The sequence below is a fragment of the Truncatella angustata genome (assembly GCF_020726525.1).
Source record: "Truncatella angustata strain MPI-SDFR-AT-0073 chromosome Unknown BKA67scaffold_1, whole genome shotgun sequence".
NCBI lineage: Eukaryota > Fungi > Ascomycota > Sordariomycetes > Amphisphaeriales > Sporocadaceae > Truncatella > Truncatella angustata.
In genome coordinates, this window is record NW_025763381.1 from 6,826,120 (window position 1) to 6,849,722 (window position 23,603).

The 23,603-nt window shown below is 51.7% G+C and overlaps 9 protein-coding genes across 9 annotated transcripts; 2 read left to right on the plus strand and 7 right to left on the minus strand.

Annotated features, from left to right (window-relative positions):
* Positions 1–209: 209 nt before the first annotated feature.
* BKA67DRAFT_642004 (uncharacterized protein) lies at positions 210–944 on the minus strand (the record flags this gene model as incomplete). The annotated part of the gene is made up of 1 exon (XM_046105790.1): positions 210–944. The coding sequence occupies one exon, from the start codon at positions 942–944 to the stop codon at positions 210–212; it is 735 nt and encodes a 244-aa protein (XP_045965115.1).
* A 1,490-nt stretch (positions 945–2,434) lies between these two features.
* Positions 2,435–3,582, minus strand: BKA67DRAFT_531063 (concanavalin A-like lectin/glucanase domain-containing protein; the record flags this gene model as incomplete). The annotated part of the gene is made up of 2 exons (XM_046099329.1): positions 2,435–2,826; positions 2,883–3,582. 2 exons carry the CDS (start codon positions 3,580–3,582, stop codon positions 2,435–2,437), a joined length of 1,092 nt encoding a protein of 363 aa, XP_045965116.1.
* Positions 3,583–4,480: 898 nt separating this feature from the next.
* On the minus strand, positions 4,481–7,989 carry BKA67DRAFT_549823 (uncharacterized protein). Its single transcript, XM_046101610.1, has 8 exons — positions 7,547–7,989; positions 7,463–7,490; positions 7,257–7,409; positions 6,777–7,206; positions 6,001–6,703; positions 5,931–5,938; positions 4,889–5,797; positions 4,481–4,835 (listed from the first exon to the last, which is right to left on the minus strand). Exons 1-8 carry the CDS (start codon positions 7,675–7,677, stop codon positions 4,621–4,623), a joined length of 2,577 nt encoding a protein of 858 aa, XP_045965117.1. The 5' UTR covers positions 7,678–7,989; the 3' UTR covers positions 4,481–4,620.
* Positions 7,990–9,366: 1,377 nt separating this feature from the next.
* Positions 9,367–10,852, plus strand: BKA67DRAFT_72029 (glycosyl hydrolase catalytic core-domain-containing protein). The gene has a single exon (XM_046109388.1). It carries the CDS (start codon positions 9,519–9,521, stop codon positions 10,641–10,643), a length of 1,125 nt encoding a protein of 374 aa, XP_045965118.1. The 5' UTR covers positions 9,367–9,518; the 3' UTR covers positions 10,644–10,852.
* On the minus strand, positions 10,755–11,758 carry BKA67DRAFT_654136 (uncharacterized protein; the record flags this gene model as incomplete). The annotated part of the gene is made up of 3 exons (XM_046106504.1): positions 10,755–10,859; positions 10,926–11,570; positions 11,612–11,758. The coding sequence occupies 3 exons, from the start codon at positions 11,756–11,758 to the stop codon at positions 10,755–10,757; spliced, it is 897 nt and encodes a 298-aa protein (XP_045965119.1).
* Positions 11,759–12,019: 261 nt separating this feature from the next.
* Positions 12,020–13,376, plus strand: BKA67DRAFT_549836 (HAD-like domain-containing protein). Its single transcript, XM_046101611.1, has 2 exons — positions 12,020–12,264; positions 12,321–13,376. Exons 1-2 carry the CDS (start codon positions 12,248–12,250, stop codon positions 13,240–13,242), a joined length of 939 nt encoding a protein of 312 aa, XP_045965120.1. The 5' UTR covers positions 12,020–12,247; the 3' UTR covers positions 13,243–13,376.
* A 2,299-nt stretch (positions 13,377–15,675) lies between these two features.
* Positions 15,676–16,846, minus strand: BKA67DRAFT_654138 (XAP5, circadian clock regulator-domain-containing protein; the record flags this gene model as incomplete). The annotated part of the gene is made up of 2 exons (XM_046106505.1): positions 15,676–16,014; positions 16,118–16,846. The coding sequence occupies 2 exons, from the start codon at positions 16,844–16,846 to the stop codon at positions 15,676–15,678; spliced, it is 1,068 nt and encodes a 355-aa protein (XP_045965121.1).
* A 1,076-nt stretch (positions 16,847–17,922) lies between these two features.
* Positions 17,923–20,229, minus strand: BKA67DRAFT_654139 (uncharacterized protein; the record flags this gene model as incomplete). The annotated part of the gene is made up of 1 exon (XM_046106506.1): positions 17,923–20,229. The coding sequence occupies one exon, from the start codon at positions 20,227–20,229 to the stop codon at positions 17,923–17,925; it is 2,307 nt and encodes a 768-aa protein (XP_045965122.1).
* Positions 20,230–20,740: 511 nt separating this feature from the next.
* On the minus strand, positions 20,741–22,726 carry BKA67DRAFT_511041 (beta-lactamase family protein-like protein; the record flags this gene model as incomplete). The annotated part of the gene is made up of 5 exons (XM_046097375.1): positions 20,741–21,581; positions 21,643–21,819; positions 21,875–21,959; positions 22,018–22,143; positions 22,198–22,726. The coding sequence occupies 5 exons, from the start codon at positions 22,724–22,726 to the stop codon at positions 20,741–20,743; spliced, it is 1,758 nt and encodes a 585-aa protein (XP_045965123.1).
* Positions 22,727–23,603: the final 877 nt, after the last annotated feature.

The window sequence follows — 23,603 nt, forward strand, 5'->3', positions numbered from 1 at the left end:
TATAGTTGTCTATGTGCGTTTTCGAAAATGAGTGTCGTAAGTTGTTATGTGATGGTTTTGACCCTGCTCATGCCGTGCGTTTCGATGTCTATTGTGTAAATTTGTTAAAATCACTGTCTTGCCCCCTCGCCGCCCTCTCCCTAATTATTATTGCCGTGCCAATGGCAGGAGCTGTCCTCTCTAGAAACCAATATATGATCGTCCCGAGCTCAGGGACCGTATTGTGTCCAGTCGATGGCAGAGACATCCCCATAGCAGACGGAGCTTGATGCAAACTCGTGGCTAGAGAGGCTGCCCTCGGGCAAATCATTCAGAGTTGCACATTCAGGCACCAAATTGATCGCGACACATCCCTCCGGGATCTGGTGAACGTTGAGGAAAGTCTCCGGGTCGACGGTATCGTAGGTCCACCGGACCGTGATGTAGTTGGCATTGTAATAGGGAACCTTTTGGTCGCAGGCAACGTAGGTACCCTGACCAACGCCCTTGAGCGTGGGATAAACCACAGGGAACCGAGTAAGCTGCACGCCCTTGTTGCCAGACCCTACGTTGACGCTGACATCGTGGAAGCCATCGGCATCGGTCTGGTCTTCGCTGGCAACGTAGATGCCAAACGGGAACGGGGGAGAACCACCATCTGTCAGGGTGCTGCCTTGACCGTAGAAGACTTCCTCGGCAGTTCCGTTGACATAGAAGATCCTCCCGCTGTCTGTGCCGTCCGGAAGAAGCACGGCATCGTTGGAGCCAGCGCCGGTGTGGATGCCATTGAAGACCCAGTTGTTGACGGGTGGGTTGAAGTCCTTGGAGGGATCGGTTACGTTGGCGATCAACCGGAAACCAGTGGAAAGCTGAGTGGGTGGGTAATGCGGCACTACTTGGCGGGCGTTGAGAGGCGCTGCGCAGGACAAGCCGGCAAATGCAAGCGAGATCAAAGCGTTGAGCATGGCTGTAGTTTTGAAGGTGAATTAATGCTGACCCAATGTGTTTATTTAGTGAACAGTGGTTGGTGCGCAAAGAGGCAATGCGTCTTGTTTCTGTTGATGAATGATTCTGATGCTAATGCTGGTGCTGATGCTGATATCGAACGAAACACTGAAATCTAGAGGAACTCGACGCCTTTATAGTTAGGAGATAGATCACAGTTGGCCTTATAAGCGGCCGTTTAATGCAGACATTGTTATTTGGCTCATCTTCATGCCGCCGTGATCAATCACGATGTAAGCATCACGGCATCACTTCGCCGCCATCATGGCAGAGCAGTCCACCACGAGTTACTTTGCATGAATAATACGAGATTCAGAACTGGACCTTTCCACAAACGACTGGACAAAAATTTCCATGGCTATAGTCAGTTTTCTTGACACGGGTAAGAAGTGTTTGTCAACTGCGTGCGCTCCATGCCAAGGTGGTGCTTATTCATACCCCAAGACGTTGCTTATTGAGAGTCGCAATGGAGCTCGTGTTTTCCTTGTAAGCAATGACCGATGTGCCCTAATCGCATTGAGACACGCGAAAACATGCGACATGGGACGAGAGGTTGTATTTTTGACAGCTCGAAAAAGGGTATAGTGTCCGCCGCAGCAAGCCTAACTCGGTAGCTCTACACGCCTAAATCCGGGGGCGTGACCTTTGAAACGGGCTCCCCAGTTGGGCAGACGCATGTTAATAGCATCATGGGGGATTCCTTTTCCTTTTCTTCTTTCTTTTGGATCAAGGCTCATGATAAATTTCTATAAGTTAGGGTGAATACGAGTCGATCAGAACCACGAGAAAGTCGATAGTGGATGTTGTTAGTATGGAACGAGTTACACAAATGTTTGATAGTCAACCGACCTAGAAGCTCAAGCATATTAAACGCAAGTTAGGATCGCCGGTGAGTAGAGTTTTAGTACTTAACTAGGAATTGATGCTGGTTCATATGTCTGGAGATTTGCCGTGGTAGGCTCTCTGAAGGTATTGGTGATTCGTCTTACACATCGATCTAGTTATCGCCCTATTAAGACAACATGAGCTTCTTTCAAGAGTCATTGAATTGATTTACGTTGCCATCAAACTAGGATGCTGAAAAGTCGATACTGTGATCACTTGTCACGAACCGGCTGGATCACGTCACTTGATTCGCGGCGACGTCAAGCTAGCAGTTGAACAGGAAACATCTTCTACAGAACTAGGCAAAGCATCGCGGATTCCGCAATTCATTTCCTGTCATCTGGGATGCCACAGAGAGCCCCAAATACATAGGAAAGTAGAGGAGAGCAAGTGTCAAGATTCACAAAGAACGGGTTTAATTTTTGCTAACACCTTAAATTATTTGGGCAACCCCCAGATAAATACAGCATTCATAGACTCCAGTTCTCATCATCGTATCGTCGTCGCCATCGTCGCCATCGTCGCCATCGTCACCATCACCATAGTCTCATTCTTCCAAGCTAATCTAGACGTTGATGTTCAAGGCGACCGTGGCACTCATGGTCGCGCTGCCATAGAAGACTTCAGTGCCCGCGTTGCCTGCGGTCACGTATTCGCTGTCCGAGATATATCCCTTCTGCACCATGATGTCCAGCCACTCCTTCAGATTGCCCTGGAACTCGCTTTCAAAGTCCTGGTCGGCCAACATGCTTCGGACAACGACACCGTTGTTGGGGTTTTTACCTTCATAGAGCTTCCAGCTGGCGCCGAAAAGATTCAAGGTTGCGACAGGACCGTCGGCATAGCCGATGGGAACCTGGTTGCCCCAGTTCCTGATCCAGAGCATGAACTCCGAGGTCGCGGTAGATGTAGTGTCACCGGTGGTTGGGGCCGTGATGAAATCGAACAAGTTGCTCCCTGCAGATGGTTGCGTTAGCATCATACCAGATATGTAGTACATCATAAGAGCTTACCACGGAACGCGGTGGTGTTGGTACGATCCCACTGGAAATAAGCCGGGATAGATGTGATAGCATTCAGTCGCTTGTTCAGGTTGACTCCAACACCGATGTTGGTGTAGCCTTTGCAGAGGTCCCTGGTGGAGTCGACAAACGCAATGTCGGTGATACTGTTCCACTGGACCTCTTTGGTACCATCGGTGGCCTGGAGAACACCTGCAAAGTTGGTACACTGAGAGCCTACCATTTGCCCAGCGTTGTACATGGAGTTGGCGACCACCCATGGCATCCCCGGCAGTGCTAGGACGTCGTTGTTTCCGCACTGCTCGGTGGCGGCCACCTTGTAAGATACCTGCGTTGCTTGGCTGTAGGCATCAGCCGCCACCTGCGTAGCTTCAGAAGTCGATGACACAGGACTTGCTGTAGTGGACGTGACAGCGGTCTCGCCGTCGAGCGTTGAAGTTGTGAGAAAGCTCTCGATGGGGATGGCGGGATATGTAGTCAAATCACCAAGCGTCTCGCTTGTAGTCTGCGCCTCAGCTTGACTTGTAGGGACGCTGACGGCCGAGGTAGGTGCCTGGCTGTACGTCTGTACTACAGTGGTAGTGGACGATGATTTTGCACATTGCACTGGCCTGCCGCAGTCATAGGATTTTGGTAAAGCATAGGCGATGAGTGGGCTGAAAGCCACAACTGCCAAAATTTGATGCTTCATGTTTGAAAAGAGTGAGATAATGTATAAAAAATTCCAGCCGAGTCTGTTCGAATATAGATCGCAGATCAAATGAGTGAGTGACGAAGTCGTCGAAAAGGAGTGTAATTGAGTCGAGACCGAGACCAGCGATCGCAAAAGAATGTGAAAGTGAACGGAAGCGTGTGTCTTACCCAACCGTACGACACAGCAACAAGAAGACGAGCGAAGATATATATTATACTCGCTACCCGGTGCCCCTCATCCCACTCCCCATCGGATAGGGGTCGAGCAGTCGAGCCCGGCTACCTGCACGTACTATAAGTTCGGAGAATTCTCGAGCGTTTCAATATGTGAGCGATCACCAACCCCGCTGACAAAATCTACAAGTACCTGCATTAGTGCGCCGTCCATGGGCCAGGTGGTTTAGGCGCCGTGCTCTGCTAGCCAACGCAGGGTTTGATGAAAGGGGATGGCCCAGACAAGCCTACGGAGTAAAAAGTGCTTCTACGTTATGTTTCGTCCAATACATGTGAAGAAAGCTCACTCGACGACCCACCACCCTCCACGGCACTTTGCATGACATGCAGTAGCTGGCCGACGGGGATTTGCAATTCCATTCAATCGGAGTACACAGCTGTTTCAATTCGAAATGTTCTACAATAAAAGTAAGTTGTCTGTCATACTTGAATTATTATCTGGCAGGTGATTGCACAAAACCCCACGACTTTGCAATTTATCTGAAGTAAAAGCGCGGGACGTCATGCATACTCACAAACTATAGTTGTATGAACTCGAGATATGCACAAGGCCATGGCATACTCGAAGTGTACGAGTCATGATCTGTAATGGGCCGAGAAGAGCGGCCTGGAGGACGAGCATGACACCATCACATGTCCCGCTCACGTTTATCTTACTTGAGTAGAAATAGAGTAATAACATTCATAATTGGTATCAGCTATTAGTATTTGTGCTCCATTCGCGTGATGTTGTGCTATCTTCATGCTAAACCAACCAAAGCGCCATTTCTGCCCACGTCCAATGTAAAGTCCTCTTCAAATCTTAGGTGTAAACGCTCTCGGTGAACTGGTTCACTTGCAACCCAGACTCCGCCATGTTCGCGTCCTTGAGGAAGTCAAGCGGCATCCAGACAAGGTGGCCCTTTATCTTGTTCAGTTTGGTACGGATGTCCTCTGGAGGCTGGAACCTGTCAAAAATATGGCCGGCCTTGACACCCTTAGGCGGAAGGAATGTGTTATAATCGTCAAAGGTTTTAACTGGGCTTACGTTAGCTTGTTTTTCTGTCAGTAAGACAATGAGGAGTACAAACCGTTATCATCTGGATCAGCATGGAACAAATGTCTGAAGACCTCGGTATTCACCGTGGCATTTTCGGTCCACATTTTCCACAGGTCCTCCGACAGTGGATCTTCCACGAATTTATACGAGTCATCTCTATCCCAGGGGTCATTCGGCGAGTCATCGCCTGGAGGCTGAGCGTTGGGATCGCCCTTAGCATCAAGATCCTGAGGCGGCAGAAGACCAAGATGCTCGCGCCACAGATATCGTCGTAGAGTAGCAGCATGTCGGCCGGCTTGGAATGACTGACCATCCATGGTGCTTTCAATAAGGTCGGTGTCTTCCATGACGATAGAGAGTTCACTGTCGTGATGTCCTTCCTGACTTCTATCGTTCAGATTACTTGAACCACAAACGACGATCCGGTCATCGACAATAAGCAGTTTGGCGTGGATGTATAGCTCTTCTTGGATCCAGTTCGACACTTCCTCCTTAGGATCGCCCTCCCATGGCTCATCAGTCAGGTCGCCAGTACCTGCCATTGCATGGTGCGCTACACTGAAAGCTGTTTTGGTATCTTTCGCTCCGTCCGTTTCTTCCTCGAAAATTCTCTTGGCATCAATAGCCTTTTGAGCTTGCTCATCATCTTGTATCCGATCAGCCTTTCCATGGTCACCGTGTTCGCCCATGTGCTCGTCGCGACCTCCTTCAACATCCTTTGAGCCGTGGATACCACTACCCATGATTTCCTCAGCTTGAGCTCGTTGGACATCTTGATAGCTCAAACCAGTCTCTTCTTCTTTCTTCTTCATTGATGGAGTCTTGTTGAGACGATCATATGTTCGGAGGTTGAAAACAAAGATGTGGTTGGTTGGATCAACGCCTTCCTTGCGAATCTGCTCAAAGATTGAATGCTCGCCGCGGCAGAGCGATTTGAACTCTATGATATTGTCAGCTTCCTTTCTTTATTGGCAAATGACACAATAAACGCTCCAAGTTGTGCTGAATCCAGCTCAACATTTGCCAGATAGCAGTTTCATTTATCAGATTCAGAAACTGCATATTTCACTTACGGTAGTCCCTGTACGGTAGTTAGTATTTTCCGTTCGGTCACTGTGGTATATCGTATTTGATTTGACTTACATGATAGCTCTTGTTCCGATTGCGGCGTTGTCACGAAGGTCGCCAGCGAACCCAGGAATAGCAGGGATCAGTATGATCACCCGGAATTTCCGGCCTTCTTTCCCAGCTCTCACGCAAGCGTCCACGATTGCTCGGCCAATAGTATTGTGGATTGGCGATTGATGTTCGCCAGTGGAAGTGATGAAAAACTGGTTCTCGATGTAGACAAAGTGCTGGGCATTACGGATAATCTCAGAGTAGGCGTTTTGGATCGAGTGTTCCCTTAGTATACCGCTTGACCAATCAGCACTTGATCGGACAATTTGAGCATGGATGCTGCCACGGTTCTCGAGGTTCTTCGTATCCATCGGCGCGAGTGGGTGGAGTATGTAATCGCCGACTGGATGTTTGGGCCGCTGAACACCAACTAAGCTCTCTTCGTCGCCTTGTCGTCCTCGAAGTTCGATCCAATCGAACCGCTCATCACGCTTGTACTTGTCACGTTTGATGAAGTTCCAACGCAGCACAAAATGCTCTGCAATGTCATAAACACATGGCCCAACGACACCCATGGCGACGTCATGCCACGGCATGCGCCCGTAATCAGCTTTACTCAACTCGTTCTGCTGCCAATCCTTAACATTTTGGAAATCCATGATTCGGTTGTTGTTGAAGTCTTGTCCTGGCCATACTTCATTGGCAACTCCTTCAGGGTGAGCATCACCTACACAACGTATTAGCAAATCCCAAAGCAGGAAAGGCCGAGGCTTTGCGGGATATATATATTGGGGCCATACTAAGCGGATGCTGATGTGCGTCCCAGCGACCAAAGCAAAGATCAAGACCGCCAATGAAGGCCATTTTGTAGTCGATGACAATGAATTTCTCGTGGTGGGCCCAGTAGAAGATCATATCGGCGGCGTTTTCGAGCACATTGTGGTCAGGGTGCCGCATGATCTTGATGTTGCCATAGCCCGGGGTGCCTTCCGGGCAGAGAGCTTGCAGTGCATGCTTTGTGTGTGCCGAATTGCAAGTAATGGCTGCTTCAACCTCTCTATACACCGCGATGTAGATCTTGACGCCAGCTTCTGCGCGGCGTTTCAGGACCTCATCCAATCTCCACTCCTGGTTAGTAAACGGAGGGCGCCTTAGGAACAACTCGGGTGAGAGCCACCAGTCTTCAATGTAAATAGTCTCTTGGGCCTGCTCCAGTGCGACGGAGACAGCCTGGATACAGAGTAAGTGGGCTGACTCCCGTTGGTTGCGATTTTACTTACCCAGAAATAGTCTCGTCCATCTACATACCATTTGATCATGTTCCCATCTCGTTCCGGGAAATATGATTGGAAGCGGTGTTCTTCCCCAATTTTAGTGCGCATTTCATCAGTTGCTTGCTCATGCTCTTCATCGTGACGATGGCCGGGATTGAACTAGCGGAAAATTGAGCGAGTGTCATCTGGATGACGGGCTATTAGTTACTCACCAGATTCCCAAGCTTCCCGATTTGGTGTCTGATTAGGTTAACGATTGCGGCTGTCTCAGAAAAAAAGAGATTGACAAAGCTCACTTCTTATGAATCAGGCCGACCTTGGCGTCATGAAGTCGTGTATGCTTCAGTTTGTCTTTCAACTCCTGCATTTTTCCGCTGAAGCCAGAATATGAGCTCCCCCCGCCGCTCTCCTCAGATGCCTGGGACATGATCAAGAGGCTTGGCAAAGTGCCGTGTTAACCGCAGCGCTGGTGCAAATCAGTTCAGACCGAAAGATATATCGCGAGACGATGACAAGCACATCAAGAGGGTAATGACTAGGTGAGACGAGGACCGATCCGAGCGAGAAATAAAGTATATGAATCAAAGTGTCCAAGCGAGGAAACAAAGGGAGCGAGCTGGAATTTGGATTAAGTTGGCAAGTGAAAGCATCGTGCATCGTCATCAAGTAGTGCAACAGGTTCTTAATCTTACAGGGGGTAATATGGAGTGCCGTTACCCGGAGCGGGCTAGAGCCAGCAGGACCGGAAGCTGAAACGATATTAATGTAGATTTCTTCAGGTCATGAACAGTTGCTAGCAGCCCAATTGTATTTCCTTCTGTGATCTTTGCTCTAAACACGGACTGCACTACAGAGGAATAACAGTTTCACACGAAAACAGATTGAGGGATTGCCCTTGAAGATATTCAATAATTCGTCAATTGCATATCCAATGGGCTCAACTTATGCTACATATAATGCTCCCCAAAAGGTTTCTCGGGCCATCGCGGGGTAGCTGTATTGAGGGGGATGATGTGAACACGCTCGCACAAGTCCTATCCACTATTTGTGTCACGCTCCCGCCCCAAAGCGGTGTGATTTACGTATATTCCCATACGAGGGCATGTTGTCTGGCATTGGGCCTTCTTGTCTAATAGGTTACTTCCCAAGCTGGAAACTGGGCACGCTTCTTGTGGTTAGGATTAACGCCTCCGATGGTTTCCAAGAGAAGCTTTGAATTGAAACAAGCAGCATTGTTGTGACGTCACAGAGCATAGAGGGGTAGGGGACGGAGGCAAGCGGACCTCTATTGTCCTAATTCTGCTCATGTCATTTCAAACATTTTGATGTGATACCTACTGTCTGCTCTCAGGGAAATGGGATGGAATTTAGCTATGGCGTTACATCCAGCGATCATGGTGCAGTCGGGATCAGAGTCTCCGGATCATATAGTGAAGTTCTAAAACAAGACACATGGTATCTAGTTAATGAGGCTGGCTGGAATTTGAAAACTAATACTATCTGATTACTATACGGCAAGGCTGATGTTCACTTTGGAGCTGTTCCTTAATTCGGACACGACGAATCCAATTTGTCCAGAGCATAGCACAGTACATTAATTAGAGTGCAGATGGCTAGCCAGGTCGAGGCTTTGAGAATCCCCAGAATTTAAACTTAAAATCAATCCGAACCTGATCGTTACAAGGATGTTATCAAAGACTGGGCTGAGGACTGGCGACCGCCATTGGACAAGGAGAGGTCCTTGAGACGTTTCTTATCAAACTTCCGTCTCGACATGAACTAGTTGCCGGGATGCACTCGAGTGGCCAAGAGTTGTTTCTCAGAACTGGGAGTACCAACGTTGACCTCAAACCTAGTGTTAGTCTCTATTGGCATCCAGGCGTCCAAGCAGATCGCCAATCGACTCCAAAAGCCAAGGTCGGGGGGTTACATGCCCAGATTTATTTCAGGGGCCGAGACCAGTGACATGGACTCTTGTCATTTACAGATGCAGGGTGCTTGGAACTAATCTTACACCCTGTCACTGTGCCTGTGCCGTGCGCCAGGAAGAGTCTTGCGCGCCGCGGTTTATTGCGCTGAGTTTCAATTTGTCTTTCTCTTTCTCTTTCTATTTGTGTATTGTTTCCATAGCTATCATTGATGACAGTGGTCATCCACTCGTTTTTTTGTTTATTTATTTTTATGTACATTTCCGTTTGAACTTGTTCATAGAAGTGTTTCTTTTCTAGCGACTTGGGTTGACTATCTCGAGGGAGATACTGCTTTTCCATGATGAAGTCGTCCTCGGCATTCGTAGTCGCTTCCTCTCTTTTATTCTCACTTACATCAGCGCAATCGAGCGCAACCTCCAAACGTGGCATCGCTTACATAAAGGGCGGCGAGTCTGCAGATTACAATATACTCCTGACTTCCAAGTCGCCCATGGACTGGTACTACACATGGACTCCTCGAACAGCTCCTGGCGACATCTTCTGGGGGTCAAAAGTAGACAACGACACAATCGAGTTTGTGCCGACGATCCACAACAATACCAAGCTCGACGATGACATCGAGGCGCTGAAAGATGCGCCGTCTGCTTCTAAATACCTGTTTGTTTTCAATGAGCCGGACGGTACCTTCGAAACAGGTGGCTGCGATTTGACCCCCCAAGACGCGGCGAGGGATTATATCGCCAAAATTGTGCCTCTCAGAAATCGCTGGAAGATCTCGCATCCCGTTACCACGGGCTCTCCGCGCGGCTTCCAGTGGCTCCAAGACTTCAATGCCGCCTGCTGGGCCATCGACCCCAAGAATGGCTGCCCGACAGACTTTGTGACTGTGCATTGGTACGGCGATTTCATAGGCATGACATCGTGGATTGGGCAGTTGGCAGCGTGGTATAACGGCTCCGATGCCGGCCTCCAGGGCGATCTGAGGGTCTGGGTGACGGAGATAGGAGCCCCGAGTGCCCCCATGGATGCGAATTACAACGTGATGAGCCAAACGCTACCCTACCTAGACTCGCTCGAGTACGTTGATCGGTACGCATGGTTCGGGGCCTGGAGGATTGGTGGCGCTAATCGCAACGAATGGACAGGGGACGGTCTGTCCCTCTTCGATGACAATGGAGGATTAACGACACTTGGGGCACTTTATGTTGGTGGTGAGACAAACGGATTCGCGATCGGAGAGAAGGGGAAAGCATATACTGCGCCGACCAACAACGGGAGCAGCGGCAACGACACTAATAGCGAAGGCGGTGCCGACAACTCGACGGACACTGGAAGTAACAACAGCACTGGAAATAGTACCGGCAGTGGGCAAGGCGGCAGCGGTAATGGGGCTCAAACCAACACCGCCGCCACCTGGATATTTTGGACAGGCCTCGTGGCGGCAGGCCTCTGGATGCTATAATAATGATAATCGTGCACATAAAACGAGATACCCTGTATGATATACGAGGGGTATAGGACGAGACTTTGGTAGAAGATTATGTATATACATAGACATATCTTATGTGGGCATTTACTTCTGGTTGAAGTTCATGCTATAACCACCCGTCTTTTCATCCTTCACCATGTTGAAGTTGTCGGTGCTCAATCCGAAAGGCTTCAGAATGCCGTTTCCGAGCTGCAATCACATTAGCAACAGTTCCCGTCAGGAATACAATATCCATCGGCACAGCAGAAAACTTACATCCTTCAGCTTCCCCCACATCTCACCCATTTCCTGCTCCTGCGCCGCCTTGGTCCTGGGCGGCAGTGCCCTTAGCTGGGAGGCCACGATCTTCCTGTCCGCCGAGCTCAAGTTGTCCATGGCAGACAGCGTCTTGTAGTCGTCTTCGGCAGCAGACAAGTTGGCCCAGCTGCCCAACTCGCTCTTGGCGCGGGCGCGGCGCATGAGCGCCTTGGCGCGTATCCTGAGGATGTCCTCCTTGCGTTTGCGCGCGGCTTCCTCGGCGGCGGATTCTTGTTCCGGGTTGGGCGCGCTCTTCTGCGCGCCTGTGCTAACTATCTCTTCCTCCACCTCGTCCTCGTGCTCATGCCCCTTCTTGGATTCGGGTTCGTCCTCTGCCTTGTTGTCCTGCTCTGGTGATTCAGCCTTTTCGACTCGGTCCAGGCCCTCGAGAGCCTTGGTGGCGCTGCTCACGGCGTCCTTCCACTGTTCCAACTTGAGGTGGCACGCGGCGATGTTGGATTGTAGGACGGACAGCTCGTAGTCGAGGTAGTGAGGGCAGACGGAGGCGGCCTCTTCGTACTTGGTGATGGCATTCTCGTAGCTTGCGGAGGTGAAGAGCTTGTTGGCCTCTGACTTTTTGCCATTTGACTCGGTCAAGAGCTCCTGTGCATTCGAAAACTGTTAGTCCTTCATGACCTAGGGACTTTTGTAGGGGCGGGAGGGGCGGTCATTTGTTTACATGCCGCTTCTTCCTCAGCTGAGAACCTTGCTGGTGGCCCTAGGTTCTCATCATGATTATCGTTGGTAGGTGGCACGACCGGCCTTTCGTCGCCAGTCTGAGCTGAAGCCATGGTGAAGTAGAGCGGCCTTTGCAAGGTTTAGGAAACCAGTTCGAGGTTTGCGCGGTCCTCAAACCCGCTGTTAAGACGTCACAGAAACGCCCAAGACTGACATGACAAACGGGGACGGGTACGACGGGGTGCTCACGGCGCAGGACCCGCTGGAACGCCGGAACGGTTGAACGCTGGAACGCTGGAGGATCGGCGAGGGGCAGCATTTCTTATTATCAAACCTGCCCCTGCCCCTGCCCCTCCCCCTCCCCCTCCCCGCGCGCCAATTGGGAAATATTGGAGGGGCAGACGGGCTACCATACTGTAGTATAGCGAGTGGTTTGAACTTTGGAGGGAGGCCACCTTTCTCGACTGAACTTCGCATCTCCTACGCATGATCCATTACATACTCGGTTTCGAGCACACTGCGTAGAGTCTGCCTTATTCCAATCGATCCAGCGTTGTTGCGAACATTAGTTTATTCCCCTAAACTCCTGAGCTCTCTGCACCATGGCTCCTCGTTCAGAGTACGTCTATTGCCATGTCCCTTCCGTCCCAACTTACGCTCACACCTTTGCCCCAGATTCCCACCCGTTAGGGCGTGTCTGTTTGACATGGACGGGCTGCTGCTCGACACTGAAGACATTTATACCCTCTGCATCAACCTGCTTCTGGAGAAATACGACCGCCCCAACCTTCCCTGGTCCATCAAAGCCCAGCTCCAGGGCCGCCCCGGCCCGCAGGCCAACGAGATATTCCACAAATGGGCCCAGCTGCCCATATCCAACGACGACTACCTGAAACAGTACAGCGCCCTGCAGCAGCAGCACTTCCCCGCCGCGAAGCCGCTGCCGGGCGTCGAGAAGCTGCTGAGCGACCTGGGCCGCACGCGATGGTGGGATCTGGGAGCGAGCGACAAGACGCCGGTCCAGGGGGCCAAGCCGACGCGGGTGCACATCGCCCTGGCCACGAGCAGCAACAGCGGCAATTTCAGGATCAAGGCCGCGCACCTCGCCGAGCTGTTCTCCGTCTTCGAGACCTCGAGGAGGGTCCTGGGCGACGACCCGCGCGTCCAGCCGGGCAGAGGAAAGCCGCTGCCGGATATCTACCTGCTGGCGCTGAAGACCATCAACGACAGCCTGCCCGAGGGCGAGAAGCCGATCACCCCCGAGGAGTGTCTGGTGTTTGAAGACAGTGTGCCAGGTGTGGAAGCAGGTCGCCGCGCAGGTATGCGGGTGGTGTGGTGTCCTCACCCAATGCTGAAGCAGGAGTACGCCGGGCGAGACGCTGAGATCCTGGCTGGACGCATGGGCGCTGCTGGCGAGGCAGTCGATGTCCACCAGCTTGGTGAGATCGGCGACGGCTGGGCAGACTACTTCTTGGACCTGCAGAACTTCCCGTACGAGAAGTACGGCATTGTCGTGCCGCCGGCCGAGACCGAGTTGGAGCCCGCTATGCAGGAGAATGTGGGAAACGGCCTCGTTGCTGAGAAGGTAAACTCATGAGGGCTGCATCATGAGACGGATCTTAAAGAAGCTTACTAGAACTCAATATTCGCGCTTTCGTAGAAACACACATAGACAGACCGGCTGGCTTTACAGCGGCAGTAGTATAAAGTTGACAGATCGAATTTTTGCCACAATGAAAAGATTGATGGATAGACAGCATGTCATTCGAACGGTAGACAATCGCTAGATAACTATTTAATTACAAGAGACACATATTCCATCACCACTCACTGACATTTTGCAGTCTCAGACAGTCTCTCTGCGCAATGTTTGTCGTATCTCCCGGTGATAACATGTAACGTTGACGATAGGATGGTACGCAGAATATGCTGGTAATTAAAAAAATTATATAAAAAAAAAAAAACCCTCCGGGAATAGCCATGTATAGACCGTCGTGGGTTGTTTGAGTGTTTATCAAAGTTAAACACTATAGGACTTGTTCGCTAAAAGAGGCTAACATTCCACGAAGCCGTGGTTTATCGCTGCCGAGAAAGGCACAAGGTGGTTTCGAAGAGACATGGGATGCGGGCATAGCTGGCGGGAGTATGCCACGAGCAGGCTGGGCCGTTGAGCCGGTTGTCAGAAGACAAATCACAGCAGTTGTGTATCAGTGTCTGCCCGACGTAAATGGCTTCCTCGAACGGGCAGTCTGCATGCCAGCTTCTGGACCACGGGCCTCTCTCGAGCGATGCGTTCTCTTTCGGAGCCCATCAGTTTCATGCACCAGCTGAGTAAGCCTTCTACTCTCTACAAGTTCGTCCTATCTGGGGCAACGTCGAATCCGGGACACACGGCCAATCACAACACACCAACCGACACGTTTCCGGCAATGCGTAGCAACAGGCACCATGAAGCCTCAATCGCCCGGCCAATGGGGCTCCATTCCGCAACCACAGGTCCAGGATTGCCGGAACTGATTGCTATAGCTTATCGCGGCAACAAACGAATCGCAGGGTTCTGGCTCTGGGAAGCACGCAACAGTGATAGACGGCAGGGCTTTCGCACGTCTGGGACCACTTTATACGGTTTTCCGGGTGTGTGTAGTCAATATAGACTTGTCGTCCCCCTCATGGTACATCAAGCAGAAAAGTCTAAACCTTAGATGTTCAGCCCAGGAGCGAATGGAATAATGCACCGTAAATGCGTGCTCGGCTTCATTTGCACAGCACTTACTGTACATACCGGATTGTGCATAACATGATAACGTACTTCTAGAACACATAGTGGAGTTGCTTTGACGCTTCAATGACGACACATGTGCCTGTGCACGATAGTGATGGGGCCCCTGTGACTGCGCGTCTGGCCTTTGGTTTCGGAGCAAAACGACCAGGCTTGGCGTGATCCCGGCGGCACTCGAGCAGCCTTCAGCAAATGCCTTCTCGTGGATTTCATGAGCCAGTGGATCCGGCTTGGGACGATGACATGGGATGCCCGGGGTTTGTCAGGGTTGGGCACGATCGCAGACCATGCTACATCATTGGTGGGGCCATTTCGGCTGCTGCTGGAATGTTCATGAGGCTATTTAGATTACATGTACCTGAGGCTCCCCACACGGGGTAAATAACATGTGAAGGAAGAATTCGTCCAGCTTTCCAATCTGCCTCTCAAACCCAACTGCTCTGATCAAAGTAACCAAACACTCGGTTGGCCCAACTTGCATCCAAACAACCTTTACCAACACGCATTATCAGTAATGGAAGTTTTCAAAATGAACGTGGTCCCTACTCGACCGAATGACAGGCCCGCCCTGCTCAGTCAGAATTCAGACATTATCAGTGCTCTTGGGCCAGTCGTCAACTATACTACTCAATGCCAGCAAGCACTGAAAGACTTGCTGCTATATCTCGTCTTCCGATCGTACTTTCTCGCCTCCCACCTCCTGTCTTTGAGCCGATTCGTTGTTGCAAAAGCCGCCATTGGCTTGAAGATCGCACTGTCGAATATTGCAGTATATTTAGCGAGCGCAAGCTTGGCCGTCTGGAACACCCCAAAGATAAGACGTCTGCGAAAGAAAGTAGAGTTCGAATTCTTCACCTTCATTTTGGGTGGGGGTGCCCCTATGTTTCTTTTGATGTTCTGGCCAGGATGGTGGGTCCTCGGTATCATCACCTTAACGACAATATGTTTTTCATGTATGGGCTGAATGATCTCGAAACTTGTAGGTGGTATTTTCTTGCAGAGCTGGGCCTGTTGTCGCATGCTAATGCATTTCCAGAGATTCGTTCCCGTCACGGAGTAGCATGTTCAGCCATCACAACAGCCGACCACAAGCGGTCCAGGAGTCTTGGAGTGATTCGTTCCCGCTTTCGACGGTGACAGTTGACCATTAGCCGTAACCCTTTCGCGCATCCGGAAGACGAATGCTAGACCAACAGACTCCGGACGCCCCCCAAGGATGTTCGGGGCGTGTGCTGCCACAATGGCAAGATCTCATGAGTAGAAGAACGTGTTGCCGCCCAAGTCGCGCCGGACTTCTTGTGTATAATCCTTCTCCGGGTCGAACTCTTGCCACATACTGGCAGGGTAGATGTGCTTGTTGCGCTCATACCAGCGCCGATCGACAACTTTGGTGAAGGTCGGGTCGTCTGATGCGCCCTCCAACTTGCTCATCTCTTCTGCAGCCTTGGCAGCTCTGCTGGCCGCAGTCGAGAGCGGATCATGAGGAAGTACTTCGGAGGGTTTGGGCGGTGCCTCGTTGGTGTAGTCGAAGAGGCGTTTATCGTTGGGGCCGGTGGTCTTGTTCATGATAAAATACAGGAACTCGTAATGCTACTAGGAAGTCAGTCACATACACATTTGCCAGTATCTTGTGCATAGTTCGAGCAGAAGGGGAGGGGTGGGAGCAGATAGTTAGATAGAAATGCAGACTTACATGAGGAATAATCATGTTCCCTCGAACCATCATCAGATCGTCAACACCGACTCTTGCCCATTCTCTCCTCGCATTGGCCTTGTCACCAACCCCCAGATCAGCGCCGACCTTTCTGCTCTTGTCGAGGAAAATCCATATGAAGTCGCCCTTCTTGACACGGACCGTGCCGCCAGGTATGTTGGAGCCATCGTAGAAAACAAAAGGGATTGCGATCTCGGAGGTCTTGACTGCCTCCTGCCGCTCCAGGAACTCCTTCCTCAGCACTTCGCGCTCTGCAGCCTCTCGTCGCAGCGCGGCCTTGGTCATGGCGCGGGGCACAACCGAGACGGAGGAGTTGGCCTTGAACTTGCTCTTGGGGGGCTCGTTCGTTGCTGTTGCCGCCCCATCTTCCGTGTCTTCGCCTGTGCCTTGGTCTGCTTCATCGTCGTCGAAGCTGAGCTTTGCAACCTTCCGCTTCTTTTCCCGCTTCTTGAACTTGACGGCACTGCTATCGGGCTTCGTGGCGGCCGGGTCGGGGGTCGAGGTCAGTGACCGGTCGACTGGTGTCCCCGTGGCCTCGCGCTCGTGAGCTTCCCTCTCTTGGGCCTCGAGAACCTCTGCGCGACGCTTGCGAAAGTCGGCATGCGTGACGAGGCCCACTGTGTTGGTTGAGATGCGCTCTTGTGTTGTTTGGTTCTGCGCCTTGAACCGCGACTCGTTGGTCGTGGGCGTGGGCGTAGGCGTCGCCATATTGGGCGGGTGGGAGGTGACTGGCTGATTTTAAGGTATGTAGGTAGCTGGGATACATGCGTCTCACAAGTGATTGCCGACCTGTGAAGCCCTGACGTCGCAGCCAATTGGGCGCTGGGCCTGGCGCTGCATCTTCTTTTTTAGCAGCAGTTGCCTTATCTGATAACGGACCAGCCCTCACTGTAAGTTGGTCGCCGGCTGTGATAGCGCCCCTACATACTCCGTACCTGCGCCTAAGTTAGCACTTACACGCGCAATATCCCTAGGTTAGACTAATGGCAGTGTTCTTTTCGTATTATGTGCTCGTTCCTCAGATTATCATGATTCCATCACGGCCAATTCCCCGACCTAGATCTTCCATTCGCCGGGTACTGTCCCGTGTGCCTTACAGTGGTCAATTAAGTCAAGAAGTAATCATAATGACCCTGACCAAACCCCAGGAAATCAAGCCCCTTACTCTTCTATCAGAAACAGGGATGTTGTTCGAGGCAGAGCTTCTCGCACATATACGGCGAGCCGGACTCTTTATATGGAGCTTCACAATACGTCAAGCTGCCCTCGAGCATCCATGTGTACTCGGAACACACTGCGTAGTCTCAGAATCAGTCAACATACGCGTCTCAGCGTACTACGGTACGGTAGATGGCATCAACCCCCGTCGTTCTCAACAAGAAATGACGCCTATTAAAACTCAGAATGTCTACAGTCACCTCTATGTATCGATACTTGATGAATACTCGGTACTAACAGTAGCCTGCTTGACCTCCCGTCAACATGCCATGTCAGTAATATGGAAACAAGGCTGTAGTTTCCCCCCGTATTTAGCCCATGGCGGTAACAGGCCCCCTTCCCCCTGACCTCACAAATATCAGAATAGAACTGACAGCACCTGGTTCTAATCAGTCCACACACTCTCCTAAAACAAAAAAAGAAATCTCTATCATAGCCGCAGAGCCTCAAGAAGCCGTTGTGAACGTATTTAATCACAGGCTGTTAGATATGATATGCACGCTGTGGGAAATACATGTTGCAGCATTGCTATAAACCGTCTCCCTGCCACTTCGGTACACGAGAAACTATGCGTCTTGAATTTTCTGGCCTCCTTTCCACTCCCACGCCCCCCACTCGTCAGATGCCCATACCTTTGCATCCTCTTCGCTTCTGTGTTTTGCTTCCCACGCCACCAGGTCCAGAAGTCTGCCCTCTCTATCGGCGTTCACCCGGCGGGCGGCAGCACGTAGATGCCATATCGAGCCATATGTACCTCGCAACCATCCGAGATCCGTGGACCCCTCTGTGCCCCTGAGCCACCTCCCACGGATGCGACCATACTTGGATTCATCCACAATCCACCGAGATACCTTGCCGCCGACCTCCTGGGTACGCCAGATAACATCGTCCCCGCCGTAGGGCAGGCCGCCCATCCACGTGGCACCGCGGTCGACGCAGGCATTGTAGAAACGGCCCGCGAACGCCAGGAAGCCCTCGATGTCCTCCACGCGCCCAAGGATCTGCTCCGCGCTAGAGATGGTTCCGTCCCCGACCACCATCTCCCAGACGCAGGGCGAACAAGCCCCCGCTTCGAGGTCCTTGTGCCAGTTGGGGAGCTCCTTTCGCAGCGCTTCCTCTTCCGTCGAGGTGATGCCTTTTTCTTTGACTGCAGCTTCGACAACATCCGGGATCGGCTGCTGCGCGAACCCGTCGACGAGGCTCTGAATGTCGGCGAGTCCTACTTCACCTGCATGCGCCCATTGCGGGCGGCCGAGGCCCATAAAAACCGGAGCGCACAGAGTGTTTTGCCTCCCAGCCTTGCGGCAGACAGCAGACCGCGTTGCTTTGGCTTCGTTGTATGCCAACACCAATGGACCTGCAATCTCGTGTCGATCGATCCTCTTATATTGACAGACCTGGAGTGCCGGGCCACCCTCGCTAAGCGCTTGGCTGCACTCGTCCCGGCAAAAGTCTTGGAGCAGGTGCTTTTTCGACCGTACTACTTGGCCTATCTCTGATTCAGTCAGATGGATGTCGCAGGGAAGGCTGATCAAGTGCTCGTGGAGCTTTTCCAGGCACTTGACAGCATAGGCTGGTGGCGTCGACATTTGAGGTGTCCCGCTTGCGAGGATCAAATCTTTCGCTGCCCGAAGATCAGGCAGCGGCTTATCTCCTACCGAGAGACCGTTCCGGAGAGTCCAACCATAATCACCTGATGGAAGATCTTCCCAGTTTTTGGAGATACTCGCGTCATTGACATATCTCTGGACTCCTTCAGTCCATATCCTATTCCATTGATCGCTCTCACATCTCTGCCCGGCTTGCCTCAGCCTACGGAGATGCTCCGGTAAGGATATCGCCAGATCGGTATCGGGACTGATGATCCGAGAAGGCTCCCAAGCATTTAGCGTTTGTTCAAACCACTGAAGCGTGCACGAGCCGCAGTCAGTCTCCCCCATGCCCGGTCCGTAGCTGAGAGGTGGAGTGTTAAACCGGTACTTTGTACTCCAGCCTCCATCGGAACCGCTACCTCTTGTGCCAGTCTTCACACCTCCGGGGTCCTTCCGCCGCTTCGAGGTGGCGTGGAGAAACGTGCCGATGCCCTGCAAGTTGGCGTGGTTCATACCATCCATGATCCCCCATCTCTCGGTCATCTCAATGAGACAGTAATCATACCCACTACCCTCGCTTGGCCGGCAAGAGTGATCGTTGCGACGAAGGATGACCTCGAGCGCCTCAGCGGGCCCGGACTCCAGCCACGTCGTGTTGAATATGCCATGGTAGGCAGTGGTATTGAAGACCATGTCAGCAGTACATTTTGCGGATATCTCCTCCGATGAACTCTTCAGCGTCCTTCGACACTCCGGTTGGCAGAGTTGGGGGACATATCGCAGCGGCGACGGGGTCATCAACGGTCGCCAGGTCCCATTGTCCCAATCGCGACTGAAGATCCGCGCATGACATGGCACTGAAACCAAAGCGTCCCAAGCAGCCTGGCAGTCCCTTAAGCCGCTCGTCGGCTCTCTACGCGCCAGAGGAGGATAGAGGCGCGGGAGGTCAAGAGCCCCATTGACGGCCGTTACCGGCCTTGAACTCGTGAGCTTTGCCAGCTCGGTTTGCCGGTACGAGCGGTACGTCCGAATGAGTCGGGCTGCCGACACGAAAAGGACAACTGCAATGACGATGACGACAAGAATCACTCGAAATCTGCTCAACGGTCCTCGGCGTCTCTTGAGACGAGTATATTGGTCTTCGTCGTCGTCATGCCAATCAGTTCTGCCCCTTTTCTCGACCCTGACGCCATGGCCGCGTCTGAGGACGGTATTGCCTTGATTGGCTGGGATTGGTACCGGAATAGTCTTCTTCTGGTCCTCTTGGTGTGTTTGCTCCATTCTTTGCGCGTAGAAGATGGTAAGATCTAGATCGATGTGGCACAGCCCTCTAATCAAACAGCCAGGCTGAGTTCAACCCCACTGTTATCCTGGTGCCTACAGCGAGTCGCACTAAATGGTAGCTCCATACCATAGGTGTGTTAATATAGTGCCTTACAGTAGTTTTCACTCCAGCATAGCGAACGCGCTCTACTTTGCCAACGGATGTCATATTCGATTCCTATGCATCAAGGTATCATCATGTTTCCCGGATTCATTAGTCTGTAAAAGCATCTGGCTAGATCCTTTAATCTGCATGATTTTCTCAAGGAGATTTAGTAGGACGAGGTTTATAATGCGTCGACGCTGAGCATGTAGATCGAGTGCTCTTATGTCAGAACCTGTTATACTGTGCACAGTTCCGCAGACCAGACCACCCTTACGGACGTGTACAAAAATGCAAGGAGTAAGAAATTGCGGGTGCTACACATCCCCAGTATTGTTACAGCTCTGACCAAAAAGCGCGATAACATCACGAAACCTTTGGCAACGTGATGCGCAACGCCGGTATTTCCACGCCCGTTACGTCGCCCGCTGCATTCTGATGGAATACAAAATCGTCTGCGCTCGTGCTAGCATATAACACGCTCTCCACCCCTACCCAAGATCCACAGTCCGTGCTGAACATTTTATCAACCTGCTCCGAGGCCGCCAGGTCCTCGAAGATGGCCTTCATCTTGATCTTCTTGCCTCCGTCCGCCGTGTTCGAGAACAGGCCGCCGGGGTACAGACGAATCGAGGGCGTGGTGGGCTTGTAGGTCAGCTGCAGGGAGATTACGGTGCTGCGGAAGTCGGTGCCGTTGCTGAACCACTGGCTGACGGACAGCCCGGGCCTCCCGTCGGTGGTGATGGTCAGGGAGGAGTTCAGGGGCTTGTTGGAATTGCCCGTCGTCACGTTGGCGGGGGCGGCGTAGACACCGCTGTACTTCTGCGCGGCCGTGTTCTTTGCTGCCCCCGTCACGGCAGGTATCATCACGTTCCCGAGAATATCGGCGAGGTTCCAGTTTGTGTTGCCTGGGATATCGCCAGCGACCATGATCGAGAAGCCGATGTCGTAATCGGGAACCAAAACAAATGCGGCCATGTAGTTGCCGATTCCTCCAGCTTTGTTGTAACCGGTAGTTTGGCGATATTCGGGGCCAAGAGGAATGCGGCGAACGCCCCATGGTGCGCCTACACTAGCTCTCGGGTCGGACGAGAAAGAGAATGGTTTCAACCAGCGCCTCGTAATGACTGGTGACAATTGCTTGTAGTTCAGGATGGCGCGACCGAATTTTGCAATGTCAGCTGCGGAAGAATACATGTTTCCGGCACTGGTGTTACGTGTCAGTGATTGCTAGATGGGACGTATTCTCTCCGGCCTATTGTACGTACGGAGCCTCTTCACCAAGCTGGAAGTTCCACTTGGTATCGTTCGCATTTCCAGGAATAATGCCCAACGCGGCCTTGGGTACTTTATAGAAAGTATTGTTCAATCCCAGCGGCGTCAATACAGTATCCTCAAGCAGCGACTGGAAGTCCTTGCCAGTGATCTCTTCTAAGGCATATCCTCTAAAGTCCGGGTCAGTCCACCGCTGTTCAGCTCTTTTCGGTGATCCTAACTTACAGCAGCTGGAAACCAATGTCCGAGTAAGCTGGGGTCTGGAAAGTCGCAACGGATGGAGCAAAGTTGGTGATCCCGGCGAAGAACTCTGCAAAACCATTTCTTTCAATCACTCTGTAAAGGATAATGGGAAGTGGGTGGCTCACGTTGTCTGTTGCATAACGGCACATCACCACAGGGCGGCAAATCCGCTGCAGGGAGAGGTGGGAACCCCAGAGCTGTGATGTACTTCTTGGTTGAGTCCTGCTGACTGATTTCGCCAAGTAAAGCGTCTACGGAAGTGAGCTTCGCCGTTGATACTATGAGGGCCAGGTTTTAAAACTTACAGTCTCTTGGAATCCCGGACATCTGCGTCGCTAGAGCTCCAATTGTCACTTCATCCCAAGCTGTGTAAGCGACAGGATCGTCTGACGATCTGTTTGCGATCGCCGCCAGCTCTGGGACATATTTTGTGATAGGCGAGTTCCAGATCTCATCCCCGGCGTTCAGCAGCAAGTTGTAAATGGTAAAGACTTTTGTGAGGCTACCTAACCGAAACACTGTATTCTCGTCGACTGTTTTCACTCCAGGGTGTGTGATGTTCCCCAGTTTCGGTGAGGTATGTGACAACGAAAAAAGGGGATCAGACTCATGCGCTGAGAAGACCTGAATCGAGTACGAGAAACCTGCCGTCGCCGAGTAATTTGCGTTCCATTGCGCAAAGTACTGAGTCAAATTTGCCACGGCCTGCTTGATGATGGGCATCGTTGAAAGCTCGGTCGGCTTTGGGAAGACGGGACCATCGAGTGGGCAATTGTTGATTGCAGCGCCCAAGGGCAGCGCGCCCGCCAGGAAGACGAGAGCCTTCGCCAACATCTTTGAGTCGTCGTTTCTGTCCTGATCGCCGTCGTCTCCCGAGAAGACCGATATATGACTGGGCAAGAAACAGCCCTATTGAGCAGTGACGAACAAATGCCAAGACATGATCTTGTTGCAACTCCATTGCGAAGTATATATGGAAACTACTGCACATATTATCGCCTTGACACGCAAAGTCTTTTCACGATTATATTTGGCGTGCCGTGCGGGTCAACACGCATAATAGGCAAGTGTTGTGTCGCATGCCCTGATATGATGTCCCAATTGGGAAGCTAGTGCAAAAGGCACAGGGAGACATCCATAGGCAGTGTTGGTTGGAGAACACTTGAAGGACGTGGGTGCCATTTCAATCAACGGCCACATGGCATAGAGCCTCCAGATTTGAGAGATACCATTGACTATCAATTATGCAGACCCGGTGTCTGCGGTGAGCCTGACTGTTACATCTGCACTGAAAGCAGCCACGCGGCCACAAATTTGCACGTGAGTGGTACGTGAGTGCATGATCAAGGCTCGAGCTTACGTGGAGCCAAGGATATCTATCTACATATGACAGGCTTGATACTGACATGCAGCGGTAGAGACTTTGAGTTTGTGGAGGCGATCTGCAATCCGCATGCAGGAACAGACCGACCCCTTATCGTATTATAGCCCAAATCTAAGGAGCAGCCAGACAACGAGCCGCACTGGCGTTCTCCGTTGCCTTTTCTTAACCATTCGAGCACATGGAACGCTCACATGCATTACTCAGGATCATGTCACAACTTTTGGCTCCAGAAAGATCTTCGTGAGTAAGCTGCTTAATGACTACCCCACAGGATGGTGTTGATGCTGATGCAGCTAGCACGTTCATAAACCTGCAGTTTCCAGACCT